Here is a 23,460-nt window from a genome sequence, read left to right as displayed (position 1 = left end):
GACAGAGCAAGACTCCGTCTCAAAAAAAAAAAAAAAAAAGGGAAAGTTAAGGATAAACCAGAAGCTGGATCTCAGCAGTTCTCTGCGGTGCCCTGTGTGCTGTTGCTGCTCATGATTCTAATTCCTGTGCTGTTGGATAATCCAGGCAGACTTTTCCAAGTTACAGAGTCACTTTCAAATGCTATTTTACTTGCAAAATAATATACCTATTGATTTGTAGAATATATCAAGAGAAGGACTGAACAAAGTATATACTGAAAATACTTTCACTCGTGAGAATATGGTAATTTTCTTTTATTGCATGAGTTTTTAATAATATACTTAGGAGACTGGAAAGAAGCCAAAAGTCAGCGTCTTGGTTGAAGATTAGGTACAGAATATCAGGTCGAGTTGGGAAGAAAACTGAGTTGTCGTCCCTTGTTCTATGCAGATTTCCTTAGACGTACCACTTGGGAAATAATGGCATGGGATTCCCCCCCCTTTTTTAGGCTATAAAATGGTTCCTTTTTGCAATTCTGAACACCATTTACTTTGGTTCCAAAGACTTTGATTTTTCTCTTTGCTGAGAAAAAGCAGTCTGAATTTTCTACTTTGGTATTCTTTCCTTCCTGAAATGTAGTATTTTGCAACAGGGTATCGTGACAGATAATAATTACTGAATTTTCTATCATTATAAGATATGATGGTATGTGACTCTCCCCTCCAGGGCCCACGAGATGAGGCTGGTGAGGAAGCCGCGGATGACAGTACCAATCGGATCAATGAACAAGCCAGTTTTGCTGTAAACAAACTGCGAGAACTAAATGAGAAACTTGAATATAAAAGGCAAGCTCTAAATTCTATTCAAAATGCACCAAAACCTGACAAGAAGGTAACTCTTTGCTTTCAAGGTTGTCTTTGAAAGTTTACATTTGTCTAATTTGGTAGTTTTCAGTTGAAGTTGAGAAGTGTCCGTTTCTTTTAAAATAATTTTAACCATGAGCGAGTTCCACTGTTATTTTTTTGCTTCTAGGATAGAATTAGAAAGCATTTGTTTTTAATCTCTTATGGTTTGAAGTTCTTTCTCAGTTTCAGCTGTGAGTAACTCTGTTCTTTGCATCTGCTTTGCCTCCAGGGCCTTTGGGGAACAGGCTAAGCTTTCTCTTGTGCCAGGGTCCTTTCTGGAAGTTAATTAAATACTCGAGGACAATCTTTTGAAAAAAAAAATGTTTTCTTTTAACTGCTGCAAGTGCAATTTCGGGAACTTTACAGTATTGTACAGGAAATACATTGTTTTGCTAGAAAACAACAATTTGAAAGTTTAAAAATGTACAGCATCTCACTAATTGACCTTTCTCAAACCCAAGCTGTGGTGTGGCTTTTTGCTTTGTGTTTTGCTCCTTAGAATTAAACAAGGAGGTTTCTCTAATACAGATATGGCTGATGCACTTTGGTCTGCCAGATTGGTCTGTGGCACTGTCTGAATGTGTGTTTGAGGATTTCAGGTCATCATGAGAGCAACTGAAAATAAAACAGTTTCAGTGAGTCACAGTGGGTTTTCTGTGAGCGTGTGCCCAATCCTGTTGAGCCTTCTTTATACTCTTTTCGTAGACATTCAAATGCTTTTGTAGTAGGAGAATATTCCTGAAACAAGATGTAAGAAAAACTGGTATCATGAGCCTGTCAGCAATTTACAATGAAAATATCTATTCATCTGTAATCCAGTCACTGTCTAGTTAAACAGTGAGTTTTCTTTAACAATGAAAAAGCGAAAGAGAAGGAAGAAAGACCTGCAAAGGTGTGTCATCTTGGTTAGTAGTAATATTTTTACAAAATTATGTAGGAAGAAGGTTAATGGGAGTGTCACATTAATCATTGGTGATGGGCTGGCTGCGCAATGGCTCATGCCTGTAATCTCAGCCCTTTGGAAAGCTGAGACGGGTGGATCGCTTGAGCCCAGGAGTTTGAGACCAGCCTGGGCAACATAGGGAGACCCCATTTCTAGTAAAAATTAAAAAAAAAAAATTAGCTCAGCATGGTAGTACATGCCTCTAGTCCCCAGCTCTAGGCAGCTGAGACAAGAGGATCTCTTGAGTCTGGAAAGTCAAGGCTGCACTGAGCTGTGATTATGTTACTGCACTCCAGACTGGGCAATAGTCTCAACAACAACAACAACAACAAAAACCTGTGGCCAGGCGCAGTGACTCACACCTGTAATCCCAGCACTTTAGGAGGCTTCACAACATCGTGAAACCCCGTCTGTACTAAAAATACAAAAATTAGCCCTGCGTGGTGGCGGGTGCCTGTAATCCCAGCTACGCAGGAGGCTGAGGCAGGAGAATCTCCTGAATCCAGGAGGCAGAAGTTGCAGTCAGCCAAGATCATGCCACTGCACACCAGCCTGGACAACACAGCAAGACTCCATCAATCAATCAGTCAGTCAATATTAATCGTACTCTGAAACGGAAACAAATGGCCAAGTTTCCTGGATTGTCACAAGAAATAGTTCATTCTCCCCGTTACAGGGAGTCATTCCCAGTTACTACATACAGAACTCGAAAGCCTGATCATCTTCCCAGTGACAAGAACATGTCTGAGATGATCCACAGAATTTGCTGGCATGGCAGATAATCAGTGTCTGCAATGTGGCATGTTCTTTAAGAACAGCTGTCTTATTTCTTCTGGATTCATTTCATTATAAATTAAAATGCATCTATGGATAACAGTATGAAAGACGAGCTAGAGAATGTTCATTGAATTATTTTCTGCTTGGTTTGTTTGTTTGAAAGACATTCTTCAGCCCTTCTTAAAATAACTTTTGATAACCATGGAATAAATATTCTTAGCTATATTATATTTCATATATATTATATGAAAGAATTTTCAGGAAACGTGGAGCAATTCACTGGTACTATGGCTTAATTTGAACTCTACTCTCTGATCTACATTTGCTATGTAATCAGATTGTCCACAGGCTGTTCATGGAGCACTCTGCTTCTGGCAGTTGCGCATGGGACAGAAAGGGCTCTGAGGATGGAAGGCAACTGATCCTTCTCTCCAGAAGGAGACATAGTCCTCCTTTTGTGTTTTACTCATGTTGGTAAAAAATTAATAATTAATTTTTTAAAAAACTTAAGATTGGCCGAGCATGGTGGCTCATGCCTGTAATCCCAGCACTTTGGGAGGCCAAGGCAGGCGGATCACCTGAGGTCAGAAGTTTGAGACCAGCCTGGCCAACGTGGTGAAACCCCGCCTCTACTAAAACTACAATAATTAGGCAGTCGTGGTGGCAGGCACCTGTAATCCCAGCTACTCGGGAGGCTGAGACATGAGAATCGCTTGAACCTGGGAGGTGGAGGTGACAATGAGCCGAGATCACGCCGTTGCACTCCAGCCTGGGCAATAGAGTGAAACTCAGTCTCAAAAAAAAAAAAAACCCTAAGATTAATGTTGAAAAAGGTTTTGGCAATCTAGCAATTAACACACTCTACCCTGAAATCTTGTAATAGTAAGACTTCTCTGGATTCAATATCTAAGTGTTAATCAGATCATTTTCCTGTGAGTACACAGTGGTGCAGACTTCTCCTCAATACAGAATGCCAGTGGTTTGCTTAACCCTCCGTCTCTCACAGACCTCTGTACCAGCAGTGTAATTAACTACCAGATGGTAAAGTTAGCCTTTTAGTTTGATTCCTGAAATTTACTGCCTAGGTTTTTTTTTGTTTTGTTTGTTGTTGTTGTTGTTGAGACGGAGTCTTGCTCTGTTGCCCAGGCTGGAGTGCAGTGGCCGGATCTCAGCTCACTGCAAGCTCCGCCTTCTGGGTTCCCGCCATTCTCCTGCCTCAGCCTCCCGAGTAGCTGGGACTACAGGCGCCACCACCACGCCCGGCTAATTTTGTTTTGTATTTTTTAGTAGAGACAGGGTTTCACCATGTTAGCCAGGATGGTCTCGATCTCCTGACCTCGTGATCCGCCCGCCTTGGCCTCCCCAAGTGCTGGGATTACAGGCGTGAGCCACCGTACCCGGCCGGTTTTTTTTGTTTTTTTGCTTTACAGTGATTTTGTGAGTCTGAAGCAGACTGTCCAATTCTAGGGTAATGTTGGGAGTAAACCACTAACCATGAAGAATCTCAGTAACACAAGTGATGAGTAAATGCATGGTGCTGTGCCAGTCACCGAAGACTCAGTGTAACATAGAGTCTGACACCTGCCCTCAAGGAGCAAATATGCTGGTTATGGAATTAAAACACATGAAAATAAAATGATCACAGTACTTATTGATGATAAAATGCAGGACAATGGCATAGGCAAGGAGTGCTTCCTGTAGGCTTTCTGAGGAAGGAAAGAGCCCTTGAACACTGCATCTTCAGGAGAGTTTTGGAGCAGAGCTGCTGTCCTCAAACTACAGAGTTACATAACTTTATAGGCTTTCTCATAAAAGAGATCCAAAGAGATGGTGAGTGTGGCATTTAAAAAATATTATTTATTTTTGTAAATTCTGGTAAAATATATATAACATTTACCATTTTAGCTATTTTTAAAATTTTATGTTTTCAGTACATTTTTAGGGAGCTGGTGGTATTTGGTTACATGAATAAATTCTTTAGTGGTGCTTTCTGAGATTTTTGTTGCACCCATCACCTAAGCAGTGTACACTGCATTCAGTTGTAATCTTTTATCCCTCATCCCCGCTCCAACCCTCTCCTGAATCCCCAAAGTCCAATGTATCATTGTCATGCTTTTGCCTCCTCATAGCTTAGCTTCCACTTATGAGTGAGAACATATGATACTTGGTTTTCCATTCCTGAGTTACTCCACTTGGAATAACGGTCTCCAAGTCCATCCAGGTTGCTGTGAAGGCCATTATTTCGTTTCTTTTTATGGCTGAGTAGTAGTCTATGCTCTACACAGATCACATTTTCTTTATCCACTTGTTGATTGATGGGCATTTGGGCTGGTTCCGTATTTTTGAAATTGCAAATTGTGATGCTGTAAACATGCCTCTGCAAGTATCTTTTTTGTATAATGACTTCTTTTCCTCTGCGTAGATGCCTAGTAGTGGGATTGCTGGATCAAACAGTAGATGTACTTTTAGTTCTTTAAGGAATCTCCATACTGTTTTCCATAGTGGTTGTACTAGTTTACATTCCCACCAACCGTATAAAAATGTTCCCTTTTTACCACATCTACTCCAACATCTACTATTGTTGTATTTTTTTTTTTTTTTGTTATGGCCATTCTTGCAGGAGTAAGGTGGTATCACATCGTGGTTTTGATTTGCATTGCCCTGATAATTCCTGATGTTGAGCATTTTTTTTATATGCTTGTTGGCCGTTTGTACATCTTCTTTTCAGAATTGTCTGTTCTTTTACTTAGCCCACTTTTTGATGGGATTGTTTTTTTTTCTTGCGAATTCATTTGAGTGTTTTGTAGATTCTGGATATTAGTCCTTTGTTGGATGTATAGATTGTGAAGATTTTTTCCCATTCTGTGGGTTGTCTGTTATTTCTGCTAATTATTTTTCTGTGCAGAAGCTTTTTAGTATTTTGCAACCATCACCACCATCCATCACCAGAACTTTTCTCATCATGAAAAACAAATTTTGTGTCTATGAAACAATAGTTCCCCATTTTTCCCTCCCTCCTGCTCTGGAAAAATCATCATTCTATTTTTTATCTCTATGAATTTAGCTACTCCAGCTACCTGATGTTAGTGGAATCATGCAACATTTGTCCTTCTGTGACTGGCATTTTTCACTTAGAGTAATGTCTTCAGGCTTCATCCATGTGGTAGTATGTGTTAGAATTTCATTGCTAAAATTTTTAAGGCTGAATCATATTTCATTGCATGTTTATACCACATTTTGTTTTGCTAACTATCTAGCAATAGACACTTGGTTTACTTCCACTTCTTGGCTATTGCTAGTAATGTTACAGTGAATGTGGTTATACAAATACCTCTTAAAAAGATCGTGCTTCCAGTTCTTTTGGCATATCCCCAGAAGTAGAATTGCTGGGTTCTATGCTAATTCTGTTTTTAATTTTTTGAGGAATCATTAAACTCTCTACCACAACATCTATACCATTTTACATTCCCACTACCAGTGCACAAGGGTTCCGATCTCTCCATGTCCTCCCTGCCAACACTCATTATTTTCTTATTTTATAGTAGTCATCCTAATGGTTATCAGTTGGCATCTTATTTTGATTCTGATTTGCATTTCTCTAATGATTAGTGATGTTGAGTATCCTTTCATGTCCTTATTGGCCATTTGTGTCTCTGGAAAATGTTTATTCAAATCCCTTGTGCGTTTTTAAATTGGGTTGTTTGTGGTTTTGTTGAGGTTTAGGAGTTTTCTATATTCTGGAGATGGAAACTCTGTCAGAGACGTGATTTGCAAATATTTTCTTATATTTTGTGGTTTGCATTTTTACTATATCAATAGTGTTCTTTGATGCACAGTTTTAAATTTTGATGAATTCGTTTGTCTATTTTTCTTTTGTCGCCTGTGCTTTTAAAGTGTCATAACTAGTAAATCATAGCCAAACCCGATGTGATGAGGCTTTTCCCCTATATTCTGTTTTTGTTTTTGTTTTGTTTTGTTTGAGATGGAGTCTCGCTCTGTCTTCACTCCAGGCTGGAATGAAGCAGCACAATCTCAGCTCCCTGCAACCTCCAACCCCCAGGTTCAAGCAATTCTGCCTTAGCCTCCTGAGTAGCTGGGATTATAGGCACCCACCTAACAACCTGGCTAATTTTTGTATTTTTAGTAGAGACAGGGTTTTGTCATGTTGGCCAGGCTGGTCTCCAACTCTTTACCTCAGGTGATCCACCCGCCTCAGCCTCCCAAAGTACTAGTATTACAGGTGTGAGCCACTGTGCCCTGTGCCCGGCCCCCTATATTCTCTTTTATGCATTTTATAATGTTTAGCTCTTTTGTTTAGATCTTTAATCTACTTTGAGTTAATTGTTGTATATAGGGTTAAGTGGCAACGGTTCAGCTTCTTTCTTTTGCATGTAAATATCCAATCTTCCCAGCATGATTTGTTGAAAACACTGTTCTTTCCCCCATTGAATGGTCTTGACACCCTTGTTGAAAATCACTTGACCATATATTATTTCTGGGCTATATTCCCTGGGTCTATATGTTTGTCTTTATGCCAGTACCACACTGTTTTGATTATTGTAGCTTTGTAGTAAGTTTTGAAGTCAAGAAGTATTGAGTCCTCAAACTTTGTTCTCTTTCAAAATTGTTTTGGCTATTTGGGGTCTCTTGAGATTTTATATGGATTTTAGGATGAGTCTTTTTTATTTCTGCAAAAACTGTTATTGAAATTTTGTTGGGGATTGCATTGAACCTGTAGATTGCTTGGGGTAGTACTGACAGCAATATTAATTCTTACAATCTGTGAACATGGAATGCCTTTACAGATATTTGTTTTCTTTAGTTTCTTTCATCAGTGTTTTGTAGTTTTCATTGTAGAATTATTTCACCTCCTTGTTTACATTAATTCCTAAGAATTTTTCTTAATGCTATTGCAAGTGGAATTTTTTTCTTAATTTTGTTTTTGGATTATTCACTGTTAGTGTATTGAAACACAGCTGATTATTGTGTGTTGACTTTGAATCCTGCTACTTCGCTGAATTGTGTAGTTTTAAGTGTTTTCATAACTCCCAGGATGTTTTCCCTGTGGCAGATTGTTTCCAAGCTGAAGGATGAAATAATCCTAATGGAGAAAGAACGCACAGACCTTCAGCTGCACATGGCAAGAACAGATTGGTGGTGTGAAAACCTTGGCATGTGGAAAGCCTCCATCACCAGTGGAGAGGTAGGTTTGACTGCTTTTCCTCTTAATTTATTTTAAAAGTTTGACTTTATTAAAAAAGATTTTATCCTGAAGAATGAAGATTAAGGGTAGAAGACTTATGCTCTTTCCTTTAGACCATATTTGTCCTACCTTCCTTCCCCCATAATCTTCACTCTGGTTCGCTCATGACTGGGAACTATACAAGGCTGCTTGGTGTAGATCTGATCTCACTCCACTTCAAACAGCACGTTTTTCCTGTTCACTGGAATTGAAAGCAACTTTAATGTCCTTGAATTAGCCATTTATTTTTCCATTGAGGGTTGAAATGAAAGCACTTTTTGAGTCTTGGAGATGAAAAACTAAAAATGTAAGTGCATCTGATTGTTTCATCCTGCTGACTTCAATTGCTTAAATTTCAGTATCTCTAAAATCTTCAATGAATATATTTTTTGAATTGTTTTGCTGTTTTTTTTTTTTTGAGGTATATGAGATAAGAATTTGTAGACTATACTGTATCCCTTTTCATTTGTCTATAAAAATAATTTCATTTAGGAGGAAAGATGCTGATAGGAGTTTACGTAATTACTGTTGACAACTTCCTTCTCCCCTGCCCTACTGTCTGTCAAGTGGAAACCTGGAGAAGAAAGTCATGTAACGTGGTCATTTGAATAACCACATTATGTGCACATGTCAAGGTCTTGAGCAAGAGAGTGCTTTTTTTGTCCTCATTGGTATTTCATATGAATTATCTTTGTTTTTCCCTGCCTTTCCATCAAGCCAGTGGCTTGACACTCTTACAGGGGTTGGGAGAGGGTCAATTCACAACCTTAAATTTATCTCTAGGTTGGATAGCAAAACAAAGCATGTTCTCCAAGACCTACCCTGAAAGGACACACAGTACATGAGGGCCTAACCAGGTGCCTTTTGCATGTCTTTGGCCCTTGCTGGTGCTCCCATTAAGCTAAGCTGCTGAACAATACACATTTCTCCATGGAAGGTAGGGAGCAGTGGATCAGGGAAGGTCATACCCAACCTCGGACTCCCACAGAGAAACCCTCAGTAACTGCAGGTAGTTATTGTTTGGGTGGAAGTGTAGGAAGGTAATGGGCTCAGGGGAATGTAATGGCAAAAGCTGCTACAAGAGGCTGCTGGAGGACAGAATACAAATTCTGTTATCTCCTCAGTTTTGCTTAGAGCTGGCCCTGACACTTCACAGTGTATTAAAATCATCTTCCAAAGGCAAATATTAGGAGAGGCAGAAAGGGAAGGGAGGAACGGAAACCATCACAAGGCTCTGTGCCCTGGCAGTCAGTTGCTGCTAAGAAGCTTGCTGAGGTACTCTGGCTGGGGAAAACATAGTGGAAATGGGAAAGGGGTAGCTGACGTCTGGAGCTCACAAAGCAGTCCCAGGAAGGTGCGGAAGATGCATTTTCATCAAGCCAGAAATGCCCGTATTCTGTGCTAGCTGACTTATCAGAAGTGTGGTCTTAGGAAAGTCAGGTACCCAGTCTGTACTTCTACTTCCCTATCCTTACAGTGGGATGATAATCCTGCCTCACAGAGTGGGTGCTCAGTAAACCTCTCATCTCTTTCCCTCGCCTTTCTTACTGACTCTTTCTAATTCAATTTATGATGCTAATTCAAGCTCAAATTCAATGCATTTTACATTTTTTTCTTTTATCTTCTTATGTTAAGTATAGTAGTGGCCTATTCTGGATTATTGTCAGTATCTCAGATGGGAGGTAAAGGAAATGTTATCTCCCAGTGTAAAATTTAATAAGAATAGAAATCAGGGCTTGTTGGATCCTGAAATTAAGCTGGAGGTGCCCTCATCCTTCTCTGAGAGAGGTTCTGAGGTATTTGATGCCTGTTTGCTTGCTGTTAATTTATTTTCAAAGTAACACAGGATGAGCCTGCTGTATTAATTTGCTTTTGCTGTGTAACACATTTCATGCTTAAAGCAACACCCATTTATTGGTCACACCTCTGTAGGTCTGGAGTCCAGCTCAGGATGCACTGACTCCCTGCCGGCTGGATCACAGGCTGAAGTCAGTATGTTTCCCAGACTAAGATCTTGTCTGAAGACTCAGTAAAACCCACTTCCAAGCTTATTCAGATTGTTGGCAGAATTTAGTTCCTTTGGTCATAGAACTGAGATCTCTGTTTTCTTTTTTTTTTTTTTTTTGAGACGGAGTCTCGCTCTGTTGCCCAGGCTGGAGTGCAGTGGCGAGATCTGAGCTCACTGCAAGCTCCGCCTCCTGGGTTCACGCCATTCTCCTGCCTCAGCCTCCCGAGTAGCTGGGACTACAGGCGCCGCCACCTCGCCTGGCTATTTTTTTGTATTTTTTAGTAGAGACGGGGTTTCACCGTGTTCACCAGGATGGTCTCGATCTCCTGACCTCGTGATCCACCCGTCTCGGCCTCCCAAAGTGCTGGGATTACAGGCTTGAGTCACCGCGCCCGGCGAGATCTCCGTTTTCTTGCTGGCTTCCTTCTTGGAATTTGAATCTTTCTGACTTCCTTTCATATTACAGGCTAGCAAAAACTCTTTGCTTTTAGGTTAGGCCCACCTAGGAAATCCCCGTATTTTAAGGTCTACTATGCCATATAATGTACCTTACTCGCTAGAATAAAATCTGTAATATTCACAGTTCCAGGGATCCTGCAGGGTACACCATGAGGAGGGAAATCTCCTTAGGAGGACACTTACGAATCTTCCTTCTGCATCCGTTCACCATGGTTTTTGTTAAGTATCGATTTTGATGTTTTCCCCAAGGTTACAGAAGAGAATGGTGAGCAATTGCCATGTTACTTTGTCATGGTAAGCCTACAAGAAGTTGGAGGAGTTGAAACTAAGAACTGGACAGTCCCCAGAAGGCTCAGCGAATTTCAGAATTTACACCGGAAACTCAGTGAGGTATGAATACTCATGAATGCAAGATTCTAGAATTACTGCACAAGAGCTCGTTTCAATTTTTACACCTAAGAAAACTGATTAATCTTTGTCCTTTGCTGTTGATACTGGCACAGTGGCATTTTCATCCTGACATTTGGAAATTTACTCATAGATCAAACCATCTAGTCTAGCCTGATTCCATCAAGACAGATAATTGTCTGATTGTAAATTGCCAGAGAACCCTAGAGCTGGAAGAGACCTAAGCATCATCTACGTCTCTCACAACTGGCAGTGGCCAATTGTGATTCCTTGATGGTAGCGACATCAGTTACGAGTTGCAGCAGTAGAAAGAACGAACTGCATTGGATTCTCTCACATATACAAGGGAGGCAGTAAGGTGCAGTGCTTGGAGCACAGCCTGTAGAACCAGACTGCTCAGCTCTGAATCTCAGCTCTGCTCTTCATGGCTGTGTGACCTGGGATTGATTTATTTGCTTATCCTTTTATATATATGTATATATGTATATGTGTGTATATATATGTATATATGTGTGTATATATATATTTTGAGACGGAGTCTTGCTTCTGTCGCCCAGGCTGGAATCCAATGGCACGATCTCAGCTCACTGCAGCCTCTGCCTCCCAGGTTCAAGCGATTCTCCTGCCTCAGCCTCCCGAGTAGCTGGAATTACAGGCATGTGCCACCACGCCCGGCTAATTTTTGTATTTTTAGTAGAGACAGGGTTTCACCATGTTGGCCAGGCTGGTCTCAAACTCCTGACCTCAGGTGATCCACCCACCTCAGCCTTCCAAAGTGCTGGGATTATAGATGTGAGCCATGTTGCTCAGCCTGACTTGGGATTTATCACTCACTTGCTTTTTATCTCTTTTTCCTTATCAGTGAAAACGAATACTAATAGTGCCTACCTTATGGGGTTGTTATGAGAATTAAGGGAATATGTGTATGTAAAGCATTTAGAAGAATGTGTGGCACATGGTAAACATCATTGTGTTTTTTGGTAGTAGCAGCAGTAGTAATGAGCACTGTTTCATAGACCTTTGGTTTCGGTTTTATTTATGTATATGTGTATATGTGCGTGCATTTTGGATTGCACTGTAAAATGTCTAGAAGCCACTAATCTAGGTTAATTCTTTTATTTGAGAGATGAGGGAAACTGATCCCAGAGCTTAACTGACTTGTCGTAGGATATGTACATAATGGCTAAATCAAGATTATTAATAGAATCCTACTTTTAGATTATTCTTCCTACTTGTCCTCAGGAATTGCTGTCTTCTCTAATTCTCCTTCTACTATGGGTCATTGCCTTTCTTCCCCAGCAATGAACAGTTCTTCAATTATTTCTTCTTGAATTTAGGTCCATTTTTCTCTTCCTCAGCGTGAACTGATACTGGTCAAACTGTAACTGTCAAAGGGTCCAGCTGCTCGCTGCTTGTAGAAAGAAGCCATCATCATAATAACAAGAGTGAGGTGTGACAAAAAGAGAGTGAGGTTTTATTATCCATGCTAGCAAGGGGAGGAGTGGGCAGAATTCTTACTAGAACTTTCCACCCTCAGCCAGGCATGTTGGCTCACGCCTGTAATCCCAGCACTTTGGGAGGCTGATGTGGGCGGATCCCTTGAGGTCAGGAGTTCAAGACCAGCCAGGCCAACATGGTGAAATCCCCAACTCTACTAAAAATATAAAAAATTAGTTGGGTGTGATGGTGCACACTTGTAGTCTCGGTTTCTCAAGAGGCTGAGGCAAAAGAACCACTTGAACCTGGGAGGCGGAGGTTGCAGTGAGTCAAGATCATACCACTGCACTCCAGCCTTGGCGACAGAGTGAGACTCCATCTCAGAAAATAAAAATAAAAATTTCCACCCTTCAATTGTGGAGGGAACCCAGGGGATTTTAAAGAGAAGGTTTGGAATGCAGAAGAGGCAGTGGGACTAGGAGTTGTCAGGTGGTGTGACCTGCCCTGATGGCTCTTCTTGAATTGTTGTTCCATCCAGTGAAGCAGCCGGCGCCACTGTGGCCGGAGGTGTCTGATCTGTATCAGGATCTGGCCCTTGAAGCTTCTAAGGAAATAGATGACCAGATAAGGAGCGTGGTGTGTGCTTAACAAGCATGTGGGTAGATCAGTGTGCATAAAGCATGGGAGGATGGGATGGGGAAAGAAAGGGAGTGGAGGTTCACAGCACACTCCCAGGCTGCATTTCAAAATGAAAGGAAACACATACGCAGCCTGTCTCAAGTTACATCTTCAGATTAAGGAGAAAGGAGGAAGGAAAACAAAGTTTTAAAACGTGGTTTGAAGCCACGCTGCTCCTTTACAAAACCTCATGGGCCCTCTCAGACTCTTCTTCTGTGAATGAAGTGTGTCTCTTTTCTTTAACCTTGTCCCCAAGGTGATTTTTTAACCTGTTTTCATCACTACATGCTATAATTTCTTCAACTGCTTTTTAAGGACAGTGACCAAAACTGAATGTCATGCATGCTACATTTCTCAGATGACCTTTGGTCACCTTCGCAGTGTGGAAAGCAAAAATTTGTCTCAGTATAACAGTGAATTTTCCCCAAAGTTGTTGAGTAAAATTGATACTACAGAAAAAATGTGTTGTTTTCTCTGTGACAAACTATTGTGAAACCAAAGTTTAGTATCAAAGCAGGAGGAAAAAGAGTTGAGGGAAAATTTTGAAATAGCTTCAGAAAGTAAAATTTACTTAGACAATCAAAACAATTACATGGAAGCATTAAAAGAAACAAACATGAAAGTCCATGCCCGTCCTGTGTCATCTCTCCTCATCTGTGGACTGATGGCTGGGCTCTTCTCTTACCCCGGCCCTTTCCTACGGTGTGAGTTTTCCTGTTGTGAGAACACTTCCCGTCGACAGCTGTGACAGGAAGCACCTTTTTGGGTACTGTGTGATTCTAGTCCTCCCTTCCAGCTCTCACTGCCTGTTTCATTTCTCTAAAATTTCAGAGTTGTTGTAGGGATGGAATAACACATGCCATGCTTCTAGCACAGTGTCTGGTAGAAGGGAGGACTTAATCCACGAAGGGTGCTCTCTTCATACTATGAATATATTTTGTTAATATACTTACAATCTACAGTTTGCCACTGAGAGGCAGTAATAAGGCCGGGAGTGGTGGCTCACACCTGTAATCCCAGCACTTTGGGAGGCCGAGGCAGGAGGATCGCTTGTATCCAGGAGTTTGAGACTGGCCTGGACAACACAGACCTTGCCTCTACCAAAAATTTAAAAATTAAGCCAGGCATGGTGGTGTGTGCCTGTAGTCCCAGCTACTTGGGAGGCTGAGGTGGGAGAATGGCTTGAGCCCGGGAGATCAAGGCTGCCATGAGCCATGATCATGCCACTACACTCAGCCTGGGTGACAGAGTGAGACCCTGTCTCAAAAAAAAACCAGAAAAGAGCTACAACCCAAGTTTTCTTTGTTCCCATTGTTTTCTTTTGTTAACTTTAGCTTTTTACGGAGATGTTATAAACACAACACCTTCTAGTGAAAAACTCTGTGAGCCAGGTTTCCATTTGTCACATCACGTGCCGCTCTGCGTGGTGTGCAGGTCCCTCGTACCAGCCTGGCCTTGTGACTTCCCAGCTCCCAGGGATCTGTAGGTTTGAGGATGTGCTTTAGCTTTTTCCAGCAGTTTCCGTTCCTCCCGATTCTTCAAGCCTGATTAAAATGGGTAGGTTTTCACCTCAGAGGAACACGTACAGGAGGAGGAGATTTGTTTTGTTCTAATTATTATTCTCAATCTTTTTTTAAGATTAAAATGTAATTTCAAAATACTAACATTTCATTTTTCCCCCCACAGTGTGTCCCTTCTTTAAAAAAAGTCCAGTTGCCTTCTCTTAGCAAGCTGCCTTTCAAATCTATAGATCAAAAGTTTATGGAGAAGTCGAAGAATCAATTAAATAAGTTTTTACAGGTAAGCAAGTGAAAAATGTGGGATATGAGAGAAAAAGTTATTTGGGGTTAAACTGTCACCATTCTAAGAGCTTGGTAGTTTGGTTTTTGTTCTCACAAGCCATGCTAGATGCTAAAAAAAACTTGTGTGTTTTTTTTTTGTTTGTTTGGTTTTGGTTTTTGTTTGTTGTTTGTTTGTTTTTGAGCCAGAGTCTTGCTCTGTCGCCCAGGCTGGAGTGCAGTGGCCCGATCTCAGCTCACTGCAAGCTCTGCCTCCTGGGTTCACACCATTCTCCTGCCTCAGCCTCCCGAGTAGCTGGGACCACAGGCGCCCATCACCATGCCCAGCTAATTTTTTGTGTTTTTAGTAGAGACGGAGTTTCACTGTTTTAGCCAGGATGGTCTCGATCTCCTGACCTCGTGATCCGCCCGCCTTGGCCCCCCAAAGTGCTGGGATTACAGGCGTGAGCCACCGTGCCCGGCCGGGTGTTTTTTTAAAATTAAAATAAAATGTACATATAAAAATACACATAAGTGTGTAACTGTCTCCATTTCACAAACTGAACACACCCATGTAAGTAGCAGCCAGTCCAACAAACTGATTTTCACCAGCAGCCCTCAGCTCCCTCCCATCACTGCGCCCCGCCAAAGGGAACTGCTGTCCCAGCTTCCAGCACCATAGATTAGTTACAGTTGTCTTTGAACTTTATATGAATGGAACCGTATAGTGTGGATCCCTTCGTTTCTGACTTCTTTCACTCATGTCCACAGGACTCGTCCGTCGTGTCATCTTAGTTGTAGATGATTCGTTTTTGTTGCTGTGAGAGGTTTTCATTGTGTGAATACACTGCATTCCAAATTCATTCCATTGGTGACGAGCCTTTGGCTCCTTTCCACTCGGTGGCTTTTACCAAGAGTGCTTATATAAACATCTAATACTTGTCTTTTGGCAAAGACAAGTATTTGCCAAATGGAAAAACGGATTTTTCCGTTTTTCTTCATGGTCATAGCAGTTTTTATACCCTCCCCAGCAGTGTGTAAGGGTTCTGATTGCTCCACATCCTCACCAACACTTATTTTTTGCCTTTTTCTTCTTAGCCATTTTGTGTATAGTGGTATCCCATTGTGTTTGGGATTTTTGTTTTTTCTTTTTTTTTTGAGACGGAGTTTCACTCTTGTTGCCCAGGCTGGAGTGCAGTGGCGCGATCTTGGCTCACTGCAACCTCTGCCTCCCAGGTTCGAGTGATTCTCCTGCCTTAGCCTCCCAAGTAGCTGAGATTACAGGCGCCTGCCACCACACCTGGCTAATGTTTGTGTTTTTAGTAGACATGGGGCTTCACCATGTTGGTCGGGTTGGTCTCAAACTCCCAACCTCAGGTGATCTGCCCGCCTGGAGCTCCCAAAGTGCTGGGACTCCGGGCGTGAGCCACTGCGCCTGGCCGTTTGTTGTGTCTGCTTTTCTATTGTGCTGCTGCTCATCCTTTCCATAATGCTGTATGGGTTTGTCCATGTTCTGGATATGAGTTCCTTGTCCGAGCTTATGTGCTACAAATATTGTCCCCCTTTCTATGGATTGTCTTTTCCTTAATGATTTCTTTTAATGTACAGATGTTTTCAATTTAGCCCACTTTATCATTTTTTTTTATTATTTTATAGTTAATGCCTTTTGTCCCTATTAAATCTTGGCCTACTCCAAGGCCCTGAAGATATTTTCTTAATTTCCTTTAAACACTTTATTATTTTCTATCAGTCTGTTTTTAAATAATAGGGCCAAAGGTGTGCTGTCCTCAATAACAACCACTGTTTTTTCCTTTGCTGCACCATCTATATGCAGAGTAACTATTGTTAATCACACCTTGGCTCTTAAAGCCCTGAAGTTCTCAGAGGCATGGAACTTTGCCTCATAAAACAAGTTTTGCCTATGCAGTAGAAGCTAGAAATTCTGAGACTGAAAAAAAATACTCTGCATATTTGTGTCCTTTAAAGAATTCTTTAAATTGACATTGCACTTGTACGTATTTATGAGGTACAGTTTGATGTTTTGATACATGTATATATGTCATGATCAAATCACAGCAGTTAGCATATCCATCACCTCATGCATTTATCATTTCTTTATTTTTTTGAGACAGACTCTTGCTGTCTTGTCTCCAGGCTGGAGTGCAGTGGCACGATCTCAGCTCACTGTGACCTCCACCACCTGGGTTCAAGCAGTTCTCCTCCCTCAGCCCCCCAAGTAACTGGGATTATGCCACCATGCCTGGCTAATTTTTGTATCTTTAGTAGAGATGGAGTTTCATCATGTTGGACAGGCAGGTCTCGAACTCCTGACCTCAGGTGACCAATCTGCCTCGGCCTCCCAGAGTGCTGGGATTACAGGTGTGAGCCCCCGTGCCCAGCCACATATATCATTTCTTTGTGGCAAGAACATTAAAAAACCTTTCTTCTAGCTCCTTTTTGATATATAATACCTTACTGTTAGCCATAGTCACCCAACTGAGCAATAGAACACCAGAACTTATTCCTCCTGTTAAATTGTAACTTTCCAGCCATTGACCAGTCTCTCCCATCCTTACCTCCCCAGTCTCTGGTAACCACCTCTCTCTACTTCTAATATATCAATTTTTTTTCCAGGTTATACAGATGAGTGAGATCATGCAGTATTTGTCTTTCTGGTTTGTTTCACTTAACTTATGTCCTCCAGGATCATTCATGTTGTTGCAACTGACAGGATTTCATTCTTCTTTATGGCTGAATAATATTCCATCTTGTTCAATCTTTTAACTTCTGTGGGCCACACTGCAAGAAGGAGGACTGTCTTGGGCCACACATAAAATACACTGACAATAGCTAATGAGCTTAAAAAAAATCACAAAAAAATCTCATAATGTTTTAAGAAAGTTTACAAATTTGCATGGGGCCACATGTAGCCCACAGGCTGTGGGCTGGACAAGCTTGATGTATGCATACCACGTTTTCTCTATCCAGTCATCTGTCAGACACCTAAGTTGATTCCATGTCTTGCCTCTTTATTGTGAATAGTGCTGCTTTAAACATGGGAGTGCAGATATCTCTTTGACATACTGATTTCATTTCCTTTGGATACATATCCAGTAGTGACATTGTTGGATCATATGGTAGCTCTATTTTTAATTTTTTGAGGAGCCTCCATACTATTTTTCATGACTGTACTAATTTACAGTCCTACCAACAGTGTACTTTGTTCCCTTTTCTTTCATATCCTTGCCAACACTTCTTTTGTCTGGCGTGAGATGGTGTCTCCTGGCTTTGATTTATATTTCCCTGATTCATGATGTTGATCATTTTTTCATGTACCTGTTTTCTATTTTTATGTTTTCATTTGTGTCTATTCAAGTCCTTTGCCCACTTTTTAATGGGATTATTGTGTGTGTGTGTGTGCGTGTTTTGCTGTTGAATTGTTTGAGCTGTTTTCCTTCATAATTGAATATAATTTAAGGTCAAAGATTTACATCTGTAGTGATTTCCCTATTAATATGCTGATCGTATTAAATTTGAGACTTACCATTAGTATCATATCCTGCTATTTTGTGAAATGTTAGAGAGTAGATGAGTGAAGGACATCAAGGTAGGGGGAGAATATCTCACTCCTTCTGATCCATCCTCACATACAAGTTGACCTGAACATTTAATTCTGAAAAACAAAGACTGCAGCGTTCCAGGACAGGGAGGGCAGTAGGGGCACTGCCCATCCCCCTTAATCTCCTTCTCAATGGCGATGGCAGGGCCCGCCCACCTCCAGGCCAGTCTTCTGCAGGGTACATGAATGCTGATGGTGCTCCGTGGACCCCTTGTCCCCAGCGTGGCAGTACTGGACCTTCTCAGAGGTGATTTTTCTAGGGAAGGTCATAGCGTTTGTCGGGTCATTTGCCATCTCAACAAATATTGCCATCATGGACCAACCCCTCTGGAACTGAACCTCCACCTCTCCCAACACTGTGTCATCAGAGACATAGCTGGCTTCTGAGTGGTCCATCTCCCTACGTGGCTGACAGTTCCTGTAGGTTTACTTATTCCTAAGCCCGAAGTCTTATAATACTAGATGTGTAAATATTCTGTGGTCACATTGTTAATTCTGCCGTCTTACCGTAGCACTTGCTTGTACATAGACAAGCTCAATTTATGTTCTTCGTTACTGTCTTCTAAGGCCAGGTAAGTACATACAGAACTTTCGGAACTTTCCAGTTTGAGGGCCAGTAGAAACTGTTATATATGGCCAGGCGCGGTGGCTCACAGCTGTAATCCCTGCACTTTGGGAGGCCGAAGCAGGCAGATCACGAGGTCAGGAGCTAGAGACCAGCCTGGCCAATATGGTGAAACTCCATCTCTACTAAAAAATGCAAAAATTAGCCAGTCATGATGGCACACACCTGTAGCCCCAGCTACTTAGGAAGCTGAGGCAGGAGAATTGCTGGAACCTGGCAGGCAGAAGTTGCGGTGAGCCAAGATCGCGCCACTGCATTCCATCCTGGATGACCGAGTGAGACTCTGTCTCAAAAAAAAAAAGAAAAGCAAAGAAACTGTTACATAATTATGTAAACGCACACTGCCTGGAAAGTGGCAGCACAGGGAAATGAAACTATTGCCTGGCAGGTAGTGCCACCATGTGATGACTCAAAGTTCTTTTTTTCAGCTGATGTGCAAAGTCTGAATATAACCATAAAAGGGCAATTTAGAGATATCCATGTGTAATTTGCAAAAATTTAAGTTGGTCAAACACAGATGAGTGAAAGTTGTATTTCAAAAGTGGTAGCACCTGGGATCTGTGAGCTGTAAAGTAAGAATCTTCCGTTGTACCAAGCGGTGCAGAGTGGAGTGAGTTCTGCCTTCTGCGTAGGTGTCTCCCATGAGCGGAGTGATTTGGGCACTACCTGTTAACCTGGAGAGGATTGTTTGCCATTAAGATCATTAAGAATTGATCTTATACAGTTGGTTTCAGGGGGAAAGGGAAGTGGTTTTAGGTTCAGAAGTCTGAGGAAAGTAAATTTGTGACAGCTCTGCCTCGCTTGCCTTTGCTCGTAGCTCCCAGCCGCACAGACAGTTTCCCACACTAGAGCATTAATCCTCTTTCTTCCACAGAATCTGCTTTCAGATGAAAGACTGTGTCAGAGTGAAGCACTTTATGCCTTCTTGAGCCCTTCTCCTGACTACCTCAAGGTTATTGATGTGCAGGGGAAAAAAAATTCTTTTTCATTATCCTCATTTTTGGAAAGACTTCCTCGCGACTTCTTCTCCCACCAGGAGGTGAGCCATCTAAAGGGTGAACCACTTTTGTAGCGTATTTCAGCAGATACTAAGCTCGTGCTCCTCATGGGGGGAAGCAAATCCCTCCATTTTCAGCCATTATCACTCACATTTTGAGGCACCTGCTTGTATTTCTGTATCTTAATTCTTCCAAGTGACTTGCAGGGGAGGACAGAGTGGTTTTACCACTTCAGAGTTGGTAAGTGAAAGGAGAGTAGGAAGTCTACAGGAACCCCTACTACGTGGGGACACACGTGGCGCCAGTCCCCAGGTCTAGGGAGGCCGAGTGTGGGCCGTCATGGGTGGGGGCGGGGGTTCATGCTGAAGGTTCAGTAGAGGAGGTTGTGTTTATGGAATAGGCTGGAGGTCGTTGGCCCGGACTGGAGGCTTTGTGCCGTGCTCTAATGGAAGATTAGGTACAGCACAGAAGCGGGGAGGGGTGAGGTTCACGCCAGGCTGAGAGTTTAGGCTGTATTCTCAGGCATGAAGAAGCATGGGATATACTGAAGCAGGATGATCTGGCAGTAGCATGTGGATAAGGGAATGTATAGAGCCTGCAGAGCTTTCGATCTCATCTTCTGAACCCCAGACTTCTCTCCAGAGTAGGCTGTGCACTGCTGTGCACACCACGGAGGTACCTTGCCTGGCCCTCTTGCGAATTGCACAGAACCACCTCTGAAATGTGGCTTCCCCTCAGTCCATTGCCAGATGTCACTGCCTCTTCACTGGAGGTGGCTTCGAGTTTGGACAGAGGAACTGATGGTGAAAAGGAGCACACTGCTCTTCTGCATTCTCAGCTGGGGCAGAAGTCAGCACGTCCCACAGAGCACACCCATACCTGCTCCGGTCCACACGTCTACCCATGGCCCCCCAAGCATCTCCCCCCCTTTCCTTCATGTGTCCGTCTGTACTTGGCTGGCTCACCTGTCTCACCTCACCTCCCTTTTATTCCTGAACCCCTGGAGTTGACATATGGCTCAGTCACTCTGTGAAGTGACTCTGAAGCTGCCAGTGGCTTCCTCTCAGTCTTGACCTTTCTCAGCCTCTTTGAGGCGTTTGCTGTTGCTGGACTTCTGTGATGCTGTGAGGTTTTAGGAAATTCCTCCAGCCTCTATGACTTCCCCGTCCCTTCCTCCGCTCGCCTGATGTAAGTACCTCCCAAAGACCTGCCTGGGCCCACGCTTCAGCTGCTACCTCTACGCAGACATTGCGGTACACATCCTCAGCTGCTTCCAGCACCTAATGTTTGCCCCTCTGGGACAGCACTGTGTCCTGCCCTGTGTGTCTGTCACGCTGCCTGTGTGTGTGTCAGCCTCCCCAGAAGGCACCTCACACTCATTTGCACTAGCCTGGTGCCTGGTATATCATATGAGTTTTTAACTGAAACCTGCTGATGTGCAGATTAAGAAATGGGACTAGCTGAAGGACAGAATAAAAGTTTAAGTCGCAGCTTTAAAAATAACCAAATTACTTTAAAATGCATGTTTGTAAAAAAAAAAAAAAAGTGAATTTAGAAATATTTACTTCCTGCTGTTTTAAGGGAGAGAAAACTAAAAAAAAAAATTAAAAGCCTTAGTTCTGAAATTCAAAATGGTTAGAAAACTATTTTATTGTCTTGTTAATTCATTATTAACGATTATTAATACAGTGACAGATTTTTTAAATTAGCTTATTTTAAGCCTTGAATAAGGCTCTAGAATAAAGCTTTTCTGATTCTGTCCTCTGTGTTGAGAATGGATAGTTTCTGCATGAAAACTGAAAAATTAAGGCTAAAATATGAGTAGATAGTTTGGGATTTACACTTGAAAAAGGAGAACAACTCTGCCAGTTTTCTTGGATAAGTTATCTGCTTCCTATGACTTTGCTGTATTCCCAGGAGGAGACAGAGGAGGACAGTGACCTGTCAGATTATGGCGATGATGTGGATGGGAGGAAAGACGCCTTGGCTGAACCATGTTTCATGTTGATTGGGGAGATTTTTGAACTTCGAGGAAGTAAGCTTCTTTATTATTTAGTGGCATTTGCTAGTTAAGTGGTATACATAATCGTACATGCACATGCATTTAGTATCCCTTTATTGCTGAAATGCATCAGACATGTATTTATATTCATGCTTCCATTCATTCGACATAGCCTTTTAAGAGCCAACCCAGGCCGGGCGTGGTGGCTCATGCCTGTAATCCCAGCGCTTTGGGAGGCCAAGGTGGGTGGATCATGAGATCAAGAGATCGAGACCATCCTGGCCAACATGGTGAAACCCCATTTCTACTAAAAATACAAAAATGAGCCGGGTGTGGTGGTGCATGCCTGTAATCCCAGCTACTTGGGAAGCTGAGGCGGGAGAATCGCTTGAACCTAGGAGGCGGAGGTTGCAGTGAGCCAAGATCGCACCATTGCACTCCAACCTGGATGACAGCGAGACTCTGTCCCAAAAAAAAAAAAAAAAAAAAGAGCCAACTAGACATATACAGCCCCAAGACAGATATCATCTCTGTCCTAACGTAGCATAGCGTCCTGTGTAGGAACTCTGCACCATGTTCCTCTGACTACAGAAGGTTGGAATCCTTCACGTTTCTTTTTATGTGACTTGGCGTAGCTTCATTGCCTTATCACTAAAAGTTATACAGAAAACTATTCTGCATAGCACAGTAAGAATCCTGTTGTTAAGAGTGAGCTTTGGTGTTAGGATAATTTCATGGCAAGGACGTGCGAATGCCTCTACCCTGTTTTTCAGCTGCCTTTTTTCCTCTTGAGCAGTAGTTCTTCATGAAGGGAGGGAGGGACATATGGTGATGTCTGAAAATGTTTTTGATTGTCATATCTTGGAGTGAGGGGTGCTACTGGCATCTCGTGGGTAGAGTGTGGGATGCTGCTAAACATTCTGCAGTGCTCAGGACAGACCCACGGCAGAGTTATCCTGCTGCAAATGACAGCAATGCTGGAGTTGAGAAATCCTGCCCTAGTGATTCCTCAAGGAGAGATGTACATAGAAGAAACCATTGTAAATGGGGATCAAAGTTCTGTTTCTTTAAGAGCTGTACAAGTGCCTCTCCCCGAAAGCATCACCTTGGTGAAAGGTAAACTGGACTCCATGGCTTAGTGTTGAGCGTTGAATAGGACTTAATACTACTCTCCGTCCACGCATTCACAGCTCCCAACACACTAAATCTTGACACCAGCAGACTTCATCATACCTGGAGCCTCGGTACCAGCTAGAGATATGTGTGCGGGTGCCCACGGGCACACCTGACCACCTCGAAGGGGAAGCAAATGATAAGAGCAAGGGTTAGGAAGACTCAGTAATGGCACCAGCCAGCCAAACAGTGCAGCGGCAATGTCCTGGGCTCTGTCGTTCACATCAGCACCTTTTCCCTTGAGGCAAAGGAGCAGGCTACCAGTTGGTCTTACATAGGAAAAGGGGCCGTGGATCCCTTCTCATTTATAAATCCCTTACCATGTCTCTTAAAGAATTGTTGGCCGGGCGCGGTGGCTCAAGCCTGTAATCCCAGCACTTTGGGAGGCCGAGACGGGTGGATCACGAGGTCAGGAGATCGAGACCATC

The 23,460-nt window shown here is 42.4% G+C and overlaps 1 protein-coding gene across 1 annotated transcript in view; it reads left to right on the top strand.

Moving 5' to 3' along the window:
* SNX25 (sorting nexin 25) overlaps nt 1-23,460 on the top strand; it is a 150,659-nt gene that overhangs the window by 118,126 nt on the left and 9,073 nt on the right. The window contains exons 10-15 of the mRNA XM_011959534.1: nt 707-871; nt 7,677-7,808; nt 10,564-10,704; nt 14,524-14,637; nt 19,734-19,898; nt 21,775-21,892. Coding sequence (XP_011814924.1) covers nt 707-871; nt 7,677-7,808; nt 10,564-10,704; nt 14,524-14,637; nt 19,734-19,898; nt 21,775-21,892 — 835 coding nt within the window. The remainder of the gene's footprint in view (nt 1-706; nt 872-7,676; nt 7,809-10,563; nt 10,705-14,523; nt 14,638-19,733; nt 19,899-21,774; nt 21,893-23,460) is intronic.

The sequence above is a fragment of the Colobus angolensis genome, unplaced genomic scaffold (genome assembly GCF_000951035.1).
Source record: "Colobus angolensis palliatus isolate OR3802 unplaced genomic scaffold, Cang.pa_1.0 Scaffold5, whole genome shotgun sequence".
Taxonomy (NCBI): domain Eukaryota; kingdom Metazoa; phylum Chordata; class Mammalia; order Primates; family Cercopithecidae; genus Colobus; species Colobus angolensis.
This window is presented reverse-complemented; position numbering and strand designations above follow the sequence as displayed.